This window comes from Mesitornis unicolor, unplaced genomic scaffold, assembly GCF_000695765.1.
Source record: "Mesitornis unicolor isolate BGI_N332 unplaced genomic scaffold, ASM69576v1 scaffold20325, whole genome shotgun sequence".
Classification (NCBI taxonomy): Eukaryota; Metazoa; Chordata; class Aves; order Mesitornithiformes; family Mesitornithidae; genus Mesitornis; species Mesitornis unicolor.
Window position 1 is genome coordinate 25,783 of NW_010185060.1, and position 19,234 is coordinate 45,016.

At 40.8% G+C, this 19,234-nt stretch overlaps 1 protein-coding gene across 1 annotated transcript in view; it reads left to right on the top strand.

The window, feature by feature from the left end:
* LOC104540819 (myosin-3-like) overlaps positions 1-19,234 on the top strand; it is a 23,676-nt gene that overhangs the window by 3,540 nt on the left and 902 nt on the right. Inside the window, exons 4-35 of the mRNA XM_010184712.1 lie at positions 33-60; positions 142-246; positions 361-388; positions 790-882; positions 1,206-1,269; positions 1,377-1,475; positions 2,874-2,977; positions 3,047-3,185; positions 3,724-3,842; positions 4,039-4,188; positions 4,644-4,814; positions 5,807-6,116; positions 6,286-6,362; positions 7,373-7,460; positions 7,553-7,670; positions 9,245-9,368; positions 9,471-9,607; positions 9,684-9,939; positions 10,125-10,367; positions 10,744-10,920; positions 11,069-11,214; positions 11,301-11,391; positions 11,771-12,160; positions 12,269-12,395; positions 14,542-14,660; positions 15,160-15,356; positions 15,564-15,747; positions 15,985-16,150; positions 16,790-16,914; positions 17,102-17,410; positions 17,496-17,699; positions 17,831-17,956. Coding sequence (XP_010183014.1) covers positions 33-60; positions 142-246; positions 361-388; positions 790-882; positions 1,206-1,269; positions 1,377-1,475; positions 2,874-2,977; positions 3,047-3,185; positions 3,724-3,842; positions 4,039-4,188; positions 4,644-4,814; positions 5,807-6,116; positions 6,286-6,362; positions 7,373-7,460; positions 7,553-7,670; positions 9,245-9,368; positions 9,471-9,607; positions 9,684-9,939; positions 10,125-10,367; positions 10,744-10,920; positions 11,069-11,214; positions 11,301-11,391; positions 11,771-12,160; positions 12,269-12,395; positions 14,542-14,660; positions 15,160-15,356; positions 15,564-15,747; positions 15,985-16,150; positions 16,790-16,914; positions 17,102-17,410; positions 17,496-17,699; positions 17,831-17,956 — 4,814 coding nt within the window. The remainder of the gene's footprint in view (positions 1-32; positions 61-141; positions 247-360; positions 389-789; positions 883-1,205; positions 1,270-1,376; positions 1,476-2,873; positions 2,978-3,046; positions 3,186-3,723; positions 3,843-4,038; positions 4,189-4,643; positions 4,815-5,806; positions 6,117-6,285; positions 6,363-7,372; positions 7,461-7,552; positions 7,671-9,244; positions 9,369-9,470; positions 9,608-9,683; positions 9,940-10,124; positions 10,368-10,743; positions 10,921-11,068; positions 11,215-11,300; positions 11,392-11,770; positions 12,161-12,268; positions 12,396-14,541; positions 14,661-15,159; positions 15,357-15,563; positions 15,748-15,984; positions 16,151-16,789; positions 16,915-17,101; positions 17,411-17,495; positions 17,700-17,830; positions 17,957-19,234) is intronic.

Genomic DNA, 19,234 nt, shown 5'->3' on the forward strand with positions numbered 1-19,234 from the left:
TCTCTGACTGTAGCTATTTTTCTCTTTGACAGATCGTGAAAATCAGTCTATCCTAATCACGTAAGTACATCTGTCACTTTGAACTTTGTCTCCCGCAAAAAGCGGGCAGGTAATTCTTCACTCTTTGCTTTCTTTCAACAGCGGAGAGTCTGGTGCAGGGAAGACAGTGAACACGAAGCGTGTCATCCAGTACTTTGCAACAATTGCAGCGAGCGGGGACCTAGCCAAGAAGTCCTGGATGAAGGTGTGAGGAAGAAGAGCATGGCAGAGGGGCAAATTGGCATGTTTTTAATTTGTGGCTGCAGACAGCACTGGTGACACATTTACCTCAAAACATGAAATATCTTTTATCAGCTTCAGCCACTCTCAAAAGGCAGTAAGATCAGGGGCTGGTATGCAGTTAGGAACACAGCAAGTACAAGCCACCAGAGCTGCCACTGTCACTGCCCAGGTGTAGCTTTATCTGGACTGAAACCAGGTCTGGAGGATTGGTGTCCATGAAGAATCAGAAGTTCCAGTTTCTTCACATGGACCAGTCTGTCCCTGTGGCTGAGAGATGAGAGCTATGAGCATGGTAGAAATTCTGAATAAGAGAAAAAAATGAATTATTCACCATTTACACACAGTGCTGGTTCTTGATGTTGTAGTCAAGAAGATGCTGTAGTAACACTGGACAGCTGAAATGAAGGGCATGTGGTTGCACATGTAATCAGCAAGCCACATTATCATCCCCTTTTTCTACCACATAGCCCATGGTGTTTTTCAATAATTATTCAAATATTCTTGTAGGGAACTCTTGAGGATCAAATTATCAGCGCTAACCCATTGCTGGAGGCCTTCGGGAACGCCAAGACTGTGAGAAATGACAACTCCTCACGCTTTGTGAGTCTCTGTGTTTCTCTCTGCCCTCCTGCATTTCTAATCCTGTTTGGTTTTGTTACTTGCAACCAGGAGCCACTGGCCTGGGAGAAATGTTCTTGCTGACAAATTTCTTGGTTGTTTGTCAGATGCTCATGTGTTTACAGCTGTTTCATGCCCATAGTTGCGTTGGGCTGCATCAAACTGTCCCCTCTATCTATCTTAGAATATCTAAGATAATTCAGACTGATTTGGAGATGCTGTCACTGAGATTAAAGGGAGAAAAACACTCTGGCATGTTACCCTGAGAATGCTGCACTGACCACTACCATTTGTCTGCTTGCCAGGGCAAATTCATTCGTATTCATTTTGGTACCTCTGGAAAACTGGCCTCTGGTGACATTGAGACCTGTGAGTAAATGAGGGGCGCTTACTGCTTTACTGTAAAGTAAGGAAGAACTTTAAAAATGCCTATGTTCAAAAATTCCTATGTGCAAATACATTCATATATATTACAGACTTGCTGGAAAAATCAAGAGTCACCTTCCAGCTGAAAGCTGAGAGAAGCTACCACATCTTCTACCAGATCCTCTCCAATAAGAAGCCTGAACTGCTTGGTAAGGACAGCCACCACCTGGTGACATTTTACAGTAAAATCTAAATGAAAAACCTTTCCCTAAATATACCAGCTCAGTGGCAGAGGATCCAGTGGCACCTGCTGGTCTAGTGCTATGTGTCACAAGCACCCAGCTTCTCCTTTCTGCTGGTGCCTCAGGCTACGCAAAGCACTTGAAACTTTGATCATGTGCTTATTTATGTCATCCGCATTCCAGCACCAATGATGACTGGGTAACCAAAGCTGTACACAGCACTTTTATCTCTGTATAACCATGTTGCACTAGAGGTTACTCCTCCTCCAGTTTATCTTCCCTGGGTAGGTTCTAATGCAAACTGTGTGCAAGTGAGGTGCGGTGGTGGCTAATTTACTCTGCCTTACACCTTGCTGTTCTTGCTGGTGTGGAAAGTCTGACTTATATCATGAACAGTGTGAACAGACTTCAACAGAAAGGTGAGAAATTCCCTAGGTGCAGGGTGGCCAGATATTCTGATCTACAAACCATCTATCTGAACTCTTCATCATATGGGCAAATGTTCTTCCTTGTTTCCAGTATAGCCCTTCCAGCCTTTTCCCCCTTCCCACTGCCATGGTGTACCCTACCCATGCACAACTGTCCCAAAACCTTTTGCCACACATTTAGTAACTACTGCACTCATCCTTACCCCACTTTGCCCATCCCTCCCAACTGTCCACAGAACATTTCCCAAGGTGGAGCTCCTACCCCCATCCTCCAACTGTGTGCCTTCCTGACGTTTAGCACCTCCCTCTTGCTTTTCCATAGACACTGTCCTGTGCCAGGGGACTGCATGTCTGTACAAGGATACAGACAGATTTATCTTCAGTGTATGGAGGGTTTCCCCTCTTGCACACTGCCCAAACCACTGCACATCTGCCCACCTTCACTTCTCCTCTTACTCTACCATAAGATTCAGGACTGAAAATGAGTTGTGAATTATGGCCTCAATTAGATGGAGATAAACACAATATATTTTATGAGTTATATGGACCAGCACACAACCCCAGTGGGTGCAAGAGGCATTCAGCATGAATTAGTATATGCCATGTATGAGGATAAACACATATGAGTCTTACCTGAAAGTGTCTTTCTGAAAAGCTGTTTCTTTGGATGGCCCTTGTTCCTTGTGTGCCAGTGCTGAATCCCGGTGCAGTTCAGCTCCCGATTCACAGCATGTGAAACTGGTAGAACTGAGAACCTGCCCAGGACTTTCTGCTCATCCAGTGGAAAGCAGATGAATGGCTTTACTCAAATTTCTTGTAACTTGAAAGAAAACCAGGAGTTTGGGGATGCGAAAGGAAAAATAACCTGTGAAATCTTATTGAGCTGTTCCATTTTCACTGCTGGGATATGGCTCTCACTCCTTCATTTACCTTTCAGAGATGCTCCTCATTACAACCAACCCCTATGACTACCCCTTCATCAGCCAAGGGGAGATTTCTGTTGCCAGCATTGATGACCAAGAGGAGCTTGTTGCCACAGATGTGAGTACATTTTGCAAAGAGATAGAGTATCACTTACCATTTTAATCAGCTGATCTATCTGGTGTGCAGGCAGCCATTGACATTTTGGGCTTCAGCCCCGATGAGCGAATGGGCATTTACAAACTGACAGGGGCAATCCTGCACTACGGGAACATGAAGTTCAAGCAGAAACCACGTGAGGAGCAGGCAGAGCCAGATGGCACAGAAGGTAATACCTTCATGGCTTGAAGAGACATTTCCAACTGTTTTCATACCATTTTTCACTAGAGGGGCAAGCAGTCTTCCAGGAAAGAAGCAGTTGTTCCTTGATGAACTTAAAAAGGGCGTTCAACCTTCAGCTTATAACCTCTTGGAGAGTCACTTTCTGCATCCACTTTATTCCTGATGGCTCTGCTGAAGGACCTTGTGCCTGGGACATTACTGTAGTGTTCAACTGTTTCTGGTAACACATCCAGAGTTATTCTGCTTGGGTGATGTTTGGGAGAAGTGGTTTGGAAGGAAAAACACTCTGTTGTCCCATCACCAGTACACTCACTGGTTTTACCACACTTGTTGTGGCTGCTCTAACCACTCAATCATGATCACCAGCCTTACAAGGCTGTTTGGAAAAGTAAATGAGAACGTTGGACAAGCTTTGTGGATAGGGTAAAGCCAACCAGTTTAGAGTCAGCTCTGGCTGGCTCAAATGCATTCTGTCTGTCCCAACTAAGAAAGTCTTTCAGCTTTTTTGTTTGTTTATTTTACAGAGGCTGACAAAGCAGCATACCTGATGGGCCTGAACTCAGCAGACTTGCTGAAAGCTTTGTGCTATCCTCGGGTCAAAGTGGGAAATGAATATGTCATGAAGGGCCAAACAGTGGATCAGGTGAGTGTCAGGGAGCGGCAGGGACCATCCTCTCCATAAGGGACAGAAGTGGGTGCAGGTCATAGCTGAGTCTGATCAGGAACATTAAGGCCTATTAGTGCACTTTGTGGGCTGACAGTATCTGGTGGAGGGGTGTTCCATTCTGGTGATACACCAGCAGTGCCCTGACACAGCTGTGTGAACCATCTTCCTGCAGGTGCACCAGGCAGTGAATGCCATTTCCAAATCAGTCTATGAAAAACTCTTCCTGTGGATGGTGATGCGCATCAACCAACAACTGGATACAAAGCTGCCAAGACAGCACTTTATTGGAGTCTTAGACATTGCTGGCTTTGAGATTTTTGAGGTTTGGTTTTACATAGCACTCTCAGATTTCTGGCTGTTTTAAAATGTTTTTTTTCCTTTTATTTGACTTTTCTGACCTTACCTCCTCCCCACCCCAATGCAGCTCTCAAGAACAGGGCAAATCTCTCTGAAACTGCTTCTGCCTTTGTAGAACCATCACCCACTTTGTAAGAGAAAAGAAATGGCAGAAGCATAGCCATGAAGCTACCGTCTCCCTCCCCATAGAATCTGTATTTAGTGACATTAATGTCACCCAAAAACATTACCAATCCAGACTACATCAACCATGTGCCACACAGGACAACTTTTCTGTAAGCCTGGACCACCCATGATATATCCTTTACGCTATTATCAAAACTCTTCAGGGGTAGTCCTGTTCAGCTTGCCTTGACATTTCTACAAAATAAATTGATTTGAGTCAGTTTAACAATATTAACTCATTTACTCAAATATTAGTTTAATAGCTTTGAACAGCTGTGCATCAACTTCACCAATGAGAAACTGCAACAGTTCTTCAACCACCACATGTTTGTGCTGGAGCAGGAGGAGTACAAGAAGGAAGGGATTGAATGGGAGTTCATTGACTTTGGAATGGACCTGGCTGCCTGCATTGAGCTTATAGAAAAGGTGAGTTTCTTTGCAGTGTGTGCCATCATGTAAATCAGATCTGGAAGAGTTTCTCAAGAGTGCTTGCACTATGTATCGTCAGTACACTCTGTGAAGCTTCCAGGTCTCCTGGTGAGGCTGGACCTCAAATACTCTGTTCAGTTTTGGGCCCCTCACTACAAAAACAACATTGAGATGCTGAAGCATGTCCAGAGAAGGGCAACAAAGCTGGTAGAGGCTTTGGATCACAATAATTATGAGGAGTGACTGAGGGAGCTGGGGTTGTTTTGCCTGGAGAAAAGGACACTGAGGGGAGACCTTGTTGTCCTCTACAACTACCTGAAAGGAGGTTGTAGTGAGGTGGAGATCAGCCTTTTCTCCCTTGTAGCCAGTGACAGGACAAGGGGTAATGGTTTCAAGTTGTTCCAGGGGAGGTTTAGGCTGGCTATTAGAATGAATTTCTTTACTCTCAGGGTTGTGAAGCACTGGAAGAGGCTGCCCAGGGAGGTGGTTGAGTCACCATCCCTGAAGATGTTTAAAAGATGAGTAGATGTCATGCTTAGGGATATGGTCTGGTGGCAGACTTAGTAGGGCTGGATTGATGGTGGGACTCAATGATCTTGAAGGTCTTTTCCACCCAAAACCATTCTATATTGATTCCTCCTCAGGTTTTCCTCTCAGTCACATTAAAATGTTAGAAAGCCTCATGTCTGCTTGCTTTTTGCTCTTTCTGGATAAGGAGAAGTCACTACTGTATTCCAAGAGGTTACTGCACAGTTCCTGTTTGGCTGTCTTTGTGTTCCAGCCAATGTGTAGGTAGCTCAGATTCCTATTTATGAAAATTTGGTGCTTTTTAATATCTTGCCAGCTGTTCACAAGAGATCTTGCTTACCTTCTCCTCCCAAACTAATTATCTATAAAATAGCCCCTGTACATTTATTTTAGCATTTCTTTCACTCTGTATTATTATAACTTGAATTGATCTTATTTGAAAACATCTTTTTTCTGTTCAGCCTATGGGTATCTTCTCCATCCTGGAAGAGGAGTGCATGTTCCCCAAGGCAACTGACACCTCTTTCAAGAACAAGCTCTACGACCAGCATCTGGGCAAGTCCAGCCACTTCCAGAAGCCCAAACCTGGAAAAGGCAAGGCTGAGGCCCACTTCTCCCTGGTGCACTATGCTGGCACAGTAGACTACAACATCTTTGGCTGGCTGGAGAAGAACAAGGACCCCCTGAATGAAACTGTTGTGGGTCTGTACCAGAAATCATCGGTGAAAATTTTATGCAATCTTTATGCCACCTTTGCTTCTATAGATGAAGGTAAGATTGGGGGATTACCTCTCCTGTCTGGTGTTTCCAACTTTAGTTATCACTTGACTTGAATCAATGTTGAGTCAGTATTCGTCCTCTGTGTGTTAGATGCACAATTATAATGCTGTCAAAAGGATCTACAGCCGTACCTTAGTTGGTCTGACATCTTATTTTCCAGCTGAAGGTGGTACTATTAAGAAGAAAGGAACCAAGAAAAAGGGCTCTTCCTTCCAAACTGTCTCTGTACTCTTTCGGGTAGGTGTCTTCTCCGGTACAGCATAGGCCAGCTGCAGAAAACACCAAAAAGGCAGTCTTGTCAGACTTTTTTTCACTAGTTCACCATTCCCACTTTCTCTGTTGCTATAAGATACTGTGGAAACTTACCTTTGGGATCTTGTAAAGGTTAACTTGAATTCTGCCTTGGTGATGAGTTCCAATAGGATGATTGTGGAGAAGGGAAGTCATGTGCTTTGACCAGGTTGCACAGTTTCAAGACAGCCTAAATGCAATCTTTGATCTTTGGTGCTAACAGCATCCTTCCCTTATTTGGCTGTAATTGGCTTCTTCCAGGATGTGTGTCTCTGAGTACAGGGCATTGTGTGACAACCAGTCAGCATGGGCAACGCAAATTACACATTGCAGCCCCTTGATGTTGCTGTTAGACATCTATATCCTGGGTCCAGGAACAGGTTCAGCCCTTCCTGGCATGATGAAGAGTGTGGCATCCACCTGGTTGTGATATGGACCATACTCAGAGTATGTCATTATTGCAGGAGATGATTAAAGAAATGCAATGCTAACAAAAACTATCCTTCAGATAGTTCAGATAACTTCTGATGTCATAGACAAACACTGATTTTGTGGCTCAATTCTATTTTAAATATACATAACTAATATATCTAAGTAATAAGAACAAAGAATCAACCCGTTCATTCCTTTGATTAACAGTTCATTCGATCAAGAATGACCACTATTAGTATCCTGGAATATCATTAATTTCTTTCCATCCTCATCCTGTTTAATAGCTCTTATGATTAGCTTCTAACTACTAAGGACATATTTTCTTTTTGAGTCAGGAGGAAAGTTTTTCAATTGTATCCACTGTTTGAAGCTATTTACTTGGCTGATGCTTATGCAGGATTGTAGAATATTCACTAGAATAGTAACTAAAAACTGAATTCTTATTTTTCATCAAAGTCAAATCATATTGAGAATATTTGCATTATTTTTTGAAGTACTAGTTTGCAAATGATACTTTTTTACAGGAAAATCTAAATAAGTTGATGTCCAACTTGCGAACAACTCATCCTCATTTTGTGCGTTGTATCATTCCCAATGAAACAAAGACCCCAGGTAATTAATAAAACATAGATCAGAAATTGGGAGAAAGAACCCATTGATCAATGCTAGAAAAGTCAATATATCCCCATGTTGCTCTGTCATAGGCCTGATGGATCATAAGCTTGTTCTGAACCAGCTGAGATGTAACGGTGTTCTGGAAGGCATTCGAATCTGCAGGAAAGGATTTCCTAACAAGATATTATATGGGGATTTTAAACAAAGGTCTGTAATTACATACTTGTGTTTATATCTAGCCCAATTCATTTGAGAGAAGAGTCTTGCCAAACAAGTCAATGATACAGGTCTTAGGAAAAGACTATTTTAATATTTAACAGCTATGGAAAGTATGAAGACATATCAATAACAGAGTCTGTGTGGGCAGTGCCCACCCACATGCCTTTCTGAATAATGTATGCCAAAACCTATTTTCACTTCATTCATGTTCATGTGAATATTTGGGTACACTTTGCTTAAATTCTCAAATTTGACACAAGCATGTCTCAGCAAAAATCTGGAGGGTGGTCTGTAGGACTTCCTGTATTTAATCACTATCTAGTAGAATTTTGAAGAATGTTGTTTAAATAATGCTGACTAGAATGTTTCACTGAAAGGAAATTGTGTTAAACCTGATACCGCTTTTTTAATGAAATTACAAACTAAGTTGGCAAATGTAGCAACTTTAACAAAACAGACATCAGCAGAACATCTAAATTAGTTCCATGTGGCACTCTCATTTTGTAAAAGGGCTAACATTTCTACAGCACCTTAGCAACATTGATTTATAGATTAAAAAACCAATAACAACCAAACAGTATTAACTCAGGAATTGCCATGCAAATAAGACATAAGGGGTTGTTAAATTTAGGGCAACCCAGCAGGGTCACCTGCTTGTTGTATTTGAACAAAGGCAAATGTAGGGTCAGATCTCTAAGAACAAAGAAAGTGCACCACACTTACAGAACTGAACAGGGTATCCTGGAGAGCAGGGACATTTAAAAGTGTAGATGTGGCATTTTGGGCACTAACTGAAGAAGATTTCCCAAGGCAGTGATGTGGGTGGGCAGATTTGTGTATAGGTAAACAGAGGCATGCTGAAAAGAGTAGGAGATCAAATAATTTCTGAACGTAGGATTAGAAAGTCCATTGCTAGATACTATGTCTAATTCAGGTTTACATACTTAAGGAGGAATGAGAAAAAGCTGGATATGGTTTAGAAAATAGCTACAGGATAAATGTGAACTCAAGTGCAGCGAGAGATTTAAATCAAACTTCAACTCATGAAACTGTATGTTAACAAACTATTTGTTTGTGGTGTAAAGAACATACAGGTATAAAGATTTCTGAATGTGCAGGAACCTGTAATCTAAAAGGCAGACTCAAAGCAAGAGTGGGACTTGAAAAAGGATCTTGTCAAGGTAAAAGTGAAGTATACCTTTCTTACAGTGAGGGTGAATAGCTTACCTGGGACACTCTCAAGGTTTGAAGGCTTCAAATATGATTGAGATTTCTTAAAAAATAGCATTAGATTAGTGAGCTGGGCTCCTAGGTTAGTATAAATGACTGTGACACAGATGAATGGAGTCTCTCAAGTCCAGAGAACAGACCATCCGTGCCCTCAGTCTCTGTGAGGGCTGTAACATACACTGGGAACCTACTGAACTGACCTGCTTCTTACTGGTTTGCTATCTAAGGCTGGAGGTGTGAGTCAGACTCAGTTCAAAGTGACAGCTGTTCTTGTAGCATCCTGTGCACTAAAATGATACAGATGGTTAAGCTATTTTCCTCCATTTTGTCAGATACCGCCTTCTGAATGCTGGTGTCATTCCAGAAGGACAATTTATTGATAGCAAGAAGGCATGTGAAAAGTTGCTGTCTTCCATTGAGATAGATCATACTCAGTACAAATTTGGACACACTAAGGTAAACATTTAATTTTTCTATGCAATGAGAAATAATTCATTGCATTATAATATATATATAGTATAAGCCCAACAATGACTGATCTCTGTTCTTTGATTCCAGGTGTTCTTCAAGGCAGGTTTGCTAGGTGTCCTGGAGGAGATGCGAGATGATTGCTTAGGACAACTGATTGCACAGACACAGGCTTTATGCAGGGGATACCTCAGGAGACTTGAATTTAGAAGAATGTTAGACCGAAGGTGTGTGTCTTCTGCAAGGTCTGGTTTCTCAAAGATACATTTTTTTCACAGTGTTGTTGTATTGCTTTTATTTCAGAGAATCCATCTTCTGCATCCAGTACAACATCCGTGCATTCATGAATGTCAAGCACTGGCCCTGGATGAAGCTGTACTTCAAGATAAAGCCCCTCTTAAAAAGTGTGGAAACTGAGAAAGAAATGGCCACAATGAAGGAAGAGTTTGGGAGAATAAAAGAAGAACTGGCTAAATCAGAAACCAAGAGGAAGGAACTGGAAGAAAAAATGGTGATTCTGGTGAAAGAGAAAAAGGATCTGCAGCTGCAAGTACAAAGTGTATGTATGTAATTTAAAACCATTTTTGGCTTCTCAGGTCACATCACTTTTGTCTGAGCTTGAACGCTCAGGGCTGAATGGAAATTCTGTTATTTCATGATCCAATTGCATAATGAGCAGGTGATTTCTGCAACTGTCAGTTCCTGTGTGTGACAATGAAACACTTTGCTGTTTTCTATAAAAAGGAAAATGAAAATTTGGCTGATGCTGAAGAAAGATGTGACCAGCTGATCAAAGCAAAATTCCATCTGGAAGCAAGAATAAAGGAGGCAATGGAAAAACTGGAGGATGAAGAGGAGATAAATGCTGATTTGGCAGCCAGAAAGAGGAAACTGGAGGATGAATGTTCTGAGCTGAAGAGAGATATTGATGACCTTGAGTTAACATTGGCCAAGGCTGAAAAGGAAAAGCATGCCACTGAAAACAAGGTACTTTTTATTTCTGCTATTTGCATGTGTGATAATAGTTTCTCTGTCTATATATAGGAATTAAAGGCACAGTCATTGAACAAAAGCATGATGTTGTATAAGGAAATCTATGGACCTGGTGTTAAATTTAGTCACTCTATTGTGCAGGGAAAACAACCCATAATCATACAAAAATGCATTAAAATGAAAGTTCAGAATTGCATTGTGACTTCAGAATGGTGATGTGTAAGCAGAGAGGTTGCATAGTCTGACTACATAATGCAACAAATTAAGTCTCTTTGGTAGCCTAGTACCGTGTTTATGGTCTTTGTGTGATCACTAGCCTATATAAAAGCCAAAATTATTACTGACCTTCAAGTATTTTGTCTCACGATAGGTTAAAAATCTAACTGAAGAAATGACAGGTTTAGATGAGACTATTGTGAAGTTAGTCAAGGAGAAGGCGGCCCTGCAAGAAGCCCACCAACAGGCACTGGATGACTTGCAAACTGAGGAGGACAAAGTTAACACTCTCACCAAAGCCAGGATCAAGCTGGAGCAACAAGTGAATGATGTGAGCATGTTCAACACAAGTAGAAGGGGCAGATTCTTCAGTTGTTCCACTAGACAGGGGGAAAGTGAGCGAGTGACTGCATGGTGTCTAGCTGCTTGCTAGGGTAAACCACGACCGTCAGTCATCTTTGTATATGTTTATGTCACAGGTTGAAGGATCTTTAGAACAGGAAAGAAAAGTTTGTATGGATCTTGAACGAGCGAAGAGAAAGCTTGAGGGAGACTTGAAACTTGCCCAGGAAACCATAGAGGATCTGGAGAATGATAAACAACATTTAGATGAAAAATTAAGGAAGTATGAGAAAAAAAATAGTGACAAATTTAGTATTTGTTTTTAACTGAACATATTTTCTTTTTATTAAAATAACATTTGCTTCACAGGAAAGATTTTGAACTTAACCAGATGCAAAATACAATTGAGGAAGAGCAAAATTCAGGTATTCAATTGCAGAAGAAGATCAGAGAATTGCAGGCAAGAGACTTTATAGAACTACTTCATTATTACTGTTTACTTGTTTGAACTGTAGTAGCATGAGTAGTGCTTGTCCACAGTTGGTAACTGATAAAATCTCTGACTCTATCACAGTAATTACCATGATACGTTGTAATAATTTTCTCCACCCAACAGAAAGCTGTGATCTCAAGTTAGTATGAGTTGATCTATAGGTTTTTTCCTGTTGGTAAGCCTTTGCCTACAACAGCAAACTAGAGAAATTCAAATGAACTTTGTTTTGCTTGCAGTCTCCAAAAGAATGGGCTTGGTATTCTGCTATGACAATTATGCATTATCCTAAACATTGAATTACCTGTTCCCTTATTAATACCTTATGTGCTATTTTTTTATTATATAGGCCCGTGTTGCAGAGCTGGAAGAGGAGACCATGAGTGAGAAAGCACTGCGGGCTAAAGCAGAGAAGCATTGTGATAAGCTAGCTAATGAAGTCGAGGAAATCAGTGAAAGACTTGAAGAGGCTGGAGGAGCCACCACCTCTCAAACCGAACTTAACAAAAAGCATGAGGCAGAATTTCAGAAGATGCGTCGTGACCTCGAAGAGGCCACGCTGCAGCACGAAGCCACAGTTGCCACTCTGCGGAAGAAGCACGCAGACAGCACAGCTGAGCTTGGGGAGCAGATCGACAACCTGCAACGAGTGAAGCAGAAGCTGGAGAAGGAGAAGAGTGAGCTGAAGATGGAGATTGACGACTTGGCCAGCAGTACAGAGACCATTACTAAGTCCAAGGTGTTTCTTTATAAGTGAAATACTGGAATCAGCAATTTTTCTGTCTGGTGGGAATTCAATGCAATGCAAACACACATACACAGATTCCACTTTCTTACTCTCTTTCAGGCTAACCTGGAAAAAATGTACCGCACACTGGAAGACCAAATGAGAGCTATGAAAACCAAATTTGAGGAAAACCAGAGAAATATGAATGAGATGTTGATACAAAAAGCTCAGCTCCAGACAGAATATGGTAAGAAAGTCACAAAGATCTACTGAGAGGATATTTTTCCCTTCAGCAGAAGAGAGATCCTCTAATGCGTACTACAAGTGAGACCTAATTGTTCCCAAGGTGCTAGAAAGAAGATTCTATGAATCTGACCATTTTATTGTAATGTCATTGTACATAGTACTAAAGGGGAATCTTAGAATGAAATTGAAAACTGGAGAAAAAAAAACCTAAAATGGGTCAGGAAAAGTCTGAGTAAGACGATATTGAAGAGTTGCCTCAAAGAGAGAGGTGTCACTTCAGCCCACAGGACAGAGAGTAATGAGAATAAATTTCTTCCAGTTATTGTAAAGCTTATGAAGTGAAGTTTTCAGATATACATCTTGTATTACAGGACCGGTTATGGGAAGCTGCTAAAACATTTTGTGTCAATTGAGGCAGTGTGACAATATAAAATCATACTGCTTTAACATGAAAATTGGAGTTTACTATAATGAAGTATGCAAATCTTCTAAAGTAAATTTGTCTTTAGAAAAGGAATATCATCTATCTAGTGGCTCAAAAATATAATAAGGGACAATTGGATTTAGAGAATGTGGTGAATTTAGAAAAAGAAAGAAGAAACAACAGGAGCTTTTTGAAGGATTGAAATACATTGTGCAGTGGTTCACCCCGGTGCAAGGGAGAGCTCCAGAGGGCCCTGATCACAGAAAATGTGAAACTAAAAGTAGATGCTTGCAAAAAGCAGATCAGGATGCAAAAATGAAAAAGAGCTGCTGATCTTCAGGAAGTGAAGGAGAGTTAGAATGGGAGGCAAGAGAAAATACTAGGGTAATATATATGAATTGAAAAAAGAAGGTGGTAACAGCAGCATATACAGTGACTACTGCCACCATCACACGACAAAGAGGTACTGCAGATCAAACTAGTCTTGTTACATTAAAAGAGATTACACCGGAGGATGTAAGGGAGACAGCTGCAGATCTTGGACCGCTGAGTGAAAATGCAGTAGTGGGTTGGACAGTGGCGCTTTTAGAATCGGCTTCAAACATTTAATAAAGTAGGAATTAAATAAGTAAATTGATTAACTTCAGTGCTGCACCAGCTCTTAGCCAGGTTAAACGTCATCCACCAAGCGATCATTTTATGTCCTCCTTGATGATTGTCAAATTGCCCAACAGATAAGTAAAGCAAAAATGACATTGGCAGCACTAACATTAATCCATAAGCTGGGAGATGATGGGGCATTGCTCAGATAGGAGCAGGACAAAATAACATGTGCCAGTCACCCAGTGCTGATGGAGCACAGGTAGCTCTGGTCCTTTGGCAGCAGTAATGATGAATCAGGTTCCTTGTAGCACCGGATGCCCAAATGTGCTGCACCCTATATTGCAAATGCCTGTGTGGAAAAAAGTAGAGAAAGCTGCCTGGGATAGGTTGTGGAGATACTACAAATACTAAGTATTTCAGAGTGAATGAATAGAGAGAGGTCAAATAAACACTGATAACAGGGGTAGGAAAGCAGAACTTGACTAAGCCTGTGCAAAACAGTGGAGAGTATTAAAGTAGAAGATACAGCAAAATGGAATGGGAAGAAAACACTTAATAGTCTAGAAAGAATGATAGAAATGGAAATAGAAAGATCTAGATCTAGAGACAGGATTGTCAGTTTCCCTAATGTTCTTTCAAAGAACGACATGAGTATAGAAGAAATTTAGAAGTTATAGCAAACAAGAAAGGAAAAAGAAAGAAAGGTTTGAAACTGTAGAGAAACTAAGTGCTGTGCACTTAAGTAGTTAAAGCTGAGAGAATTGTAAATTTATAATGTGTATGTGGATGTCTGAATGAATAGTAAAACTCACGATTAAAGCAGAATAGAAGTAACATTGAAGGAGATAGAATAGATAAGTGTTGCAGGAGACGATATCTGTCTCATAATTTCATTACTAAACTTTGCAGTACTCTAAGAGTAAAGATGATATGGTAAAAAAATATATGCAGTGAGAATGGTAAAATAAGAATGGTAAAAGTACAAACATAAAGGTAACAACTGATAAGATAAACAACATTGTGTGATTCCACTTGTCTATTACTGCTTATTGTTTATATATGAATGTTTTCAGGATGCTTGATCTGGAGAGTACTGGAAACTTGTCTTCTCTTGTCACAGGTGAACTAAGCCGTCGACTTGAAGAGAAAGAAGCCATAACCTTGCAACTGTCCAGAAGCAAGCAGACAATTACACAGCAAGTAGAAGAACTTAAAAGACAGCTAGAGGAAGAGATTAAGGTACCGCTAACTACTGAGCACATGCTAAGGTTTCAAAATGTACCATGGCCTCAGTTATTTTGAAAACCACTTCTGGAAGTTTGTGACTATTGTTGCCTACAGTCTAACATCACAAAATTGGTCCTGGGCAGTGAGCATTGTGTTTCAGTGCTTTGCTAAGGAGGTCTTTGGCACATTAAAAGTGCTTTCGCTTGTGGTTAATTTTTTTGCATGTTTTTTAACTTTAAAGCCATTATCTATGTGATTTCTTTTGCTTCTACAGCCCCAGGGAAGAAAAGCTACAGCATATACCAAGGTGAAAGCATCACTCTTGATCTTTTCTAGTAGTAGAGCTGAGAAAAGTTGGTTACAGCTGAAGATAGCAGCCTGAACACTCACAGACCTCTGGCCCTTTGTCTTCTGCCCAAGCTGCACTGACCGTAGTTTTAGCGTGCAAGATTATGGGGTCACCTACTGGTCTCAGCTAACGTAAATAACTGATATTATGGGTAATTTTTAGGCCAAGAACGCCCTGGCCCACGCCTTGCAGTCTGCTCGCCATGACTGTGACTTGCTCCGGGAACAATATGAGGAGGAGCAGGAAGCCAAAGGGGAGCTGCAGCGTGCCCTGTCCAAGGCCAACAGCGAAGTGGCCCAGTGGAGAACCAAATATGAGACAGATGCTATTCAGCGCATGGAGGAGCTGGAGGAGGCCAAGTACGCGATACAATAGATAAACTGTCCAGACGTTATGTACGTTGTGCAGAACATGGACCAACTTTTAGTAGCCTGTCCTAAATGATTTTATTGGGGTTTGCATGTACACTTAATTAAATAACAACTTTTGATACTGTACTAATTAAATTATGTACATAATACACTGATTTTTTAAATCATATACTTGTTTTATGTATATCCCTTAAGGAAAAAACTCACTCAGCGTCTGCAGGAAGCAGGGCAGCAGGCAGAGACTGTGAATTCAAAGTGTACCTCCTTAGAGAAGATGAAGTTGAAGTTGCAGGGGGAGGTAGAGGATTTGACAGTGGACATAGAGAGAGCAAACACATTGACAGCTGCCCTTGACAAGAAACAGCAGAACTTTGATAAGGTGACTATTAAGCACAATACCTTTTATGTCTAGCCCTCATAGAAGGCCGAACTAATACTCCCTACTTAAGTCAATACTGAAATCAAGTTGAGACTAATAGTTATAAGCTCCTCTAGAGCATGACAATAGGAATCTGTCCTGTTTTCAGAGACTGAGGTATTTATCTAGTACAGAAAATAGCCATAAATAGAAGAACATTTTCAGTACTAACAGAGAATGAAAAATGATGTCTTTCAGGTCATGGCAGAATGGAAGGGAAAGTATGAGGAGAGCCAGCTGGAGAGGGAAGCTCTCTCTAAAGAATCCCGCTCACTGAGCACAGAGCTTTTCAAAGTGAAAAGTGCCTATGAGGAAAGTTTAGATCAGCTTGAAACAATCAAACGGGAAAACAAAACTCTCAAGCGTAAGTGTTTGGCTCTGGTTTTCCATTAGCTGTTCATAGTCCTACCACAACAAGGCATGCTCTACAAGCATGCTCTTGTCTGCATGAGGTACACTAAGTTACAGGACTCTGTCATTACCATTCTCTCTATTTTTATGGAGAATATAAATGTCTCACCAAATGTTGCTGAGTGATTTTGTAAAGTGACTATACTAATAAAGCAAATGTGGCTTTCCATTATCTGCTGCAGAGATGTAAACTCAGGGGCATTTATGTGTCATGCCCAGATAAAGGTGGTGCCCTCAAGAGGCTGTACAACTTATGAAACTGAATTTTACAGATGTACCATAAACATATAATGACAAGACCTGTAGTGTTGCCCTGATGGCCTATCCAGAGACATAAACACCTGCAGGTATCTTCCAGAGTAACTGGAAGGAGAGCTATGAAACCAACTGATGCCCTTGTGTTTATGTAATCCTGCATGAGTTGGCTGTATTGGTTTTTATCTGTACATATGTATGCAACAGTTTATGCATGTACCTATGTGTATACATATGTATATATGAAGGTATACAAAAGAGGTGTTGAACACAGTCACAAAACATAAAAGTTCAACTTCTCTGGCTACCATAGGCTGACGTCATTCTTATCTCATAGAGGAAATAGCTAATCTAACTGGACAAATTACTGAAAATGGCAAAATGATCAGAGATCTTGAGAAAGCCAGAAAGCAAGCTGAAGTAGAAAAATCTGAGCTGCGGTTAGCTCTGGAAGAGGCAGAGGTGAGTTAGTTTAAATATTACTGGAAAAGGTAGAAAGCAGTCTGAACAGCTTTCTGTTCTCTCTCCTGAGCAGAGGCTGTGTACGAAGTTGATTGCCAAAAAACGTTAGGAGTTGTGTGAAGTCACTGATTAGCATCACAATTATTATGTTCTCTGAAGTGTTACTTTTGGTTTTCCCCTTTTAAAGGCAGCTCTTGAGCATGAAGAGGTCAAAATCCTTGGTGTCAACCAAGAACTGACTAGGATTAAATCAGAAATTAACAGAAAGATTGATGAGAAAGATGAGGAGATCAGACAGTTAAAAAAGAACCATCAAAGGACTGTGGAGACAATGCAGGCTGTTTTGGATGCTGAGATCAGGAGCAAAAGTGAATCCTTAAGGCTGAAGAAGAAGATGGAGGGAGATCTGAACGAAATGGAAGTCCAGCTGAGCCATGCCAACCGCCAGGCTGCAGAGGCACAGAAACGCCTGCACAGCATCCAAGGAACTCTCAAGGTCTTGGTTTACCTTTCATGTTGATTTATTTTTAAGCATAGTATCAGAGAAACTCATTAGGAGAAACTTGTCTCTTCGTACTTAGGACACGCAGCTGCACTTGGACGATGCTGTCAGGACTCAGGAGGACCTGAAGGAGCAAGTGGCCATGGTGGAGCGCAGAGCAAACCTGCTGCAGGCTGAAGTTGAGGAGCTGAGGGCAGCCTTGGAGCAGACGGAGCGGTCACGGAAAGTGGCTGAGCAGGAGCTTCTGGATGCCACTGAACGTGTGCAGCTCCTCCGTACCCAGGTAGTTTGCTTTACTAAGACAGACATATTTTTTAGGTCCAGAGATTCACAAAGAACAAATAGTAATTCATGGTCTCTATATGTAGGAGACCAAAGACAGACTCTCAAAGCCTCTATTTTTCTCCTTCATAGAACACCAGCCTTTTTAATGCAAAGAAGAAGCTTGAAACAGATATGGCACAAATCCAAATGAAGATGGAAGAGATTGCTAATGAAGCAAAAAATGCTGAAGAAAGAGCAAAGAAGGCAATCACAGATGTGAGGATGTTACTGTGTTTTTCTTTTCAAATTTTCATGGCTTCCCAATGACATTGCTGCTGGGAGTTAATGTAACTAGTCTTGTCTCAAGTTGGACAAAGAACCAGTTTGTTGGCCTGGTTGAAGAAGCTATGTGTCAGAGGAAGATTAGAGCAAAAGGCAACCTGTCCTGCTGACAGATGAGTTATTCGAGCCGTTGTCATCATAATGAACTAAACAAACATTTAGTCAGTCTAAAATAAATAACCAGTGCTGCATGAAAATGTAAACAAAAAAAATTCCTATTGAAACAAGTAAAGTATCTAACATATTTAAATACTTATCTTTTCAAAATCCTATTTAAGAACCTTTCAGATGAGAGCTGTGAATTTCCATTCAAATTGGCACTATATCCTCCTGTGCAAGGCCGGTGAAGCCAAGCCAGGCAATAGGGCTGGTGTATCATGGGACACAACCTGGTAATGATTTTTGATGTATAAGATCAAACCAAAATCTTAAAACTTAAGAGCATTATTTGGAGTTAATAGAACAGAATCTTCTCCACTTGCTCATGACAATGAAAAAGAAAGGAGAACATTTATGTTATTTTGAATAAAACAGAAATAGAACATTACAATGAATTATACACACATATTTTTTATGTGTGTATATATATGTATATGTGTATATATATGTATATGTGTGTGTGTGTGTGTGTGTGTATATATGTATGTATGTATAACTTCTATCTAATTCTCACATTTTCCAATTTAGACGTTTTAAGGCATTTTGCTGCCAAAACAATTTGCTGGGTTTTACATTATTTGTAAGTAATGTCATTCGATATTTCACCATGATGCTTAACTTGATTGTGTAGGAATCAAATGTTTGAGAACAAAATATATCCTAGTTTTGTCTTAAATGACAGATTTTTTTAAACTACTTTCTGCCTTGTAATGCTAGCCATCCAGGGTGGCAATAACAGGGCATGCACCAAGGCACAACATGCAGACTCCATCCAAGTGTTATGCAGAGAAGCCTTTCAGCAGTGCCATGCCTTGCTCCCAAGCTTTGCTGTGTCTGCTGCTCTACCCTACGGCAATTGGGTGTCAATGAAGGTCACAGTAATGACCATACAGAGGGACAAAGCATTTACCCTTTCTGTGGTTACAAGCTCTGTGTGTGCAGCAAGGCAGATATTTTCCCATCCTTTTCCCTACTATTTCCTATCATGTTTCTTCCACTATCATGTCATAGAAAAAATTGAAGCAGGAAATGCATTGGTGGAAATGGTCAGCA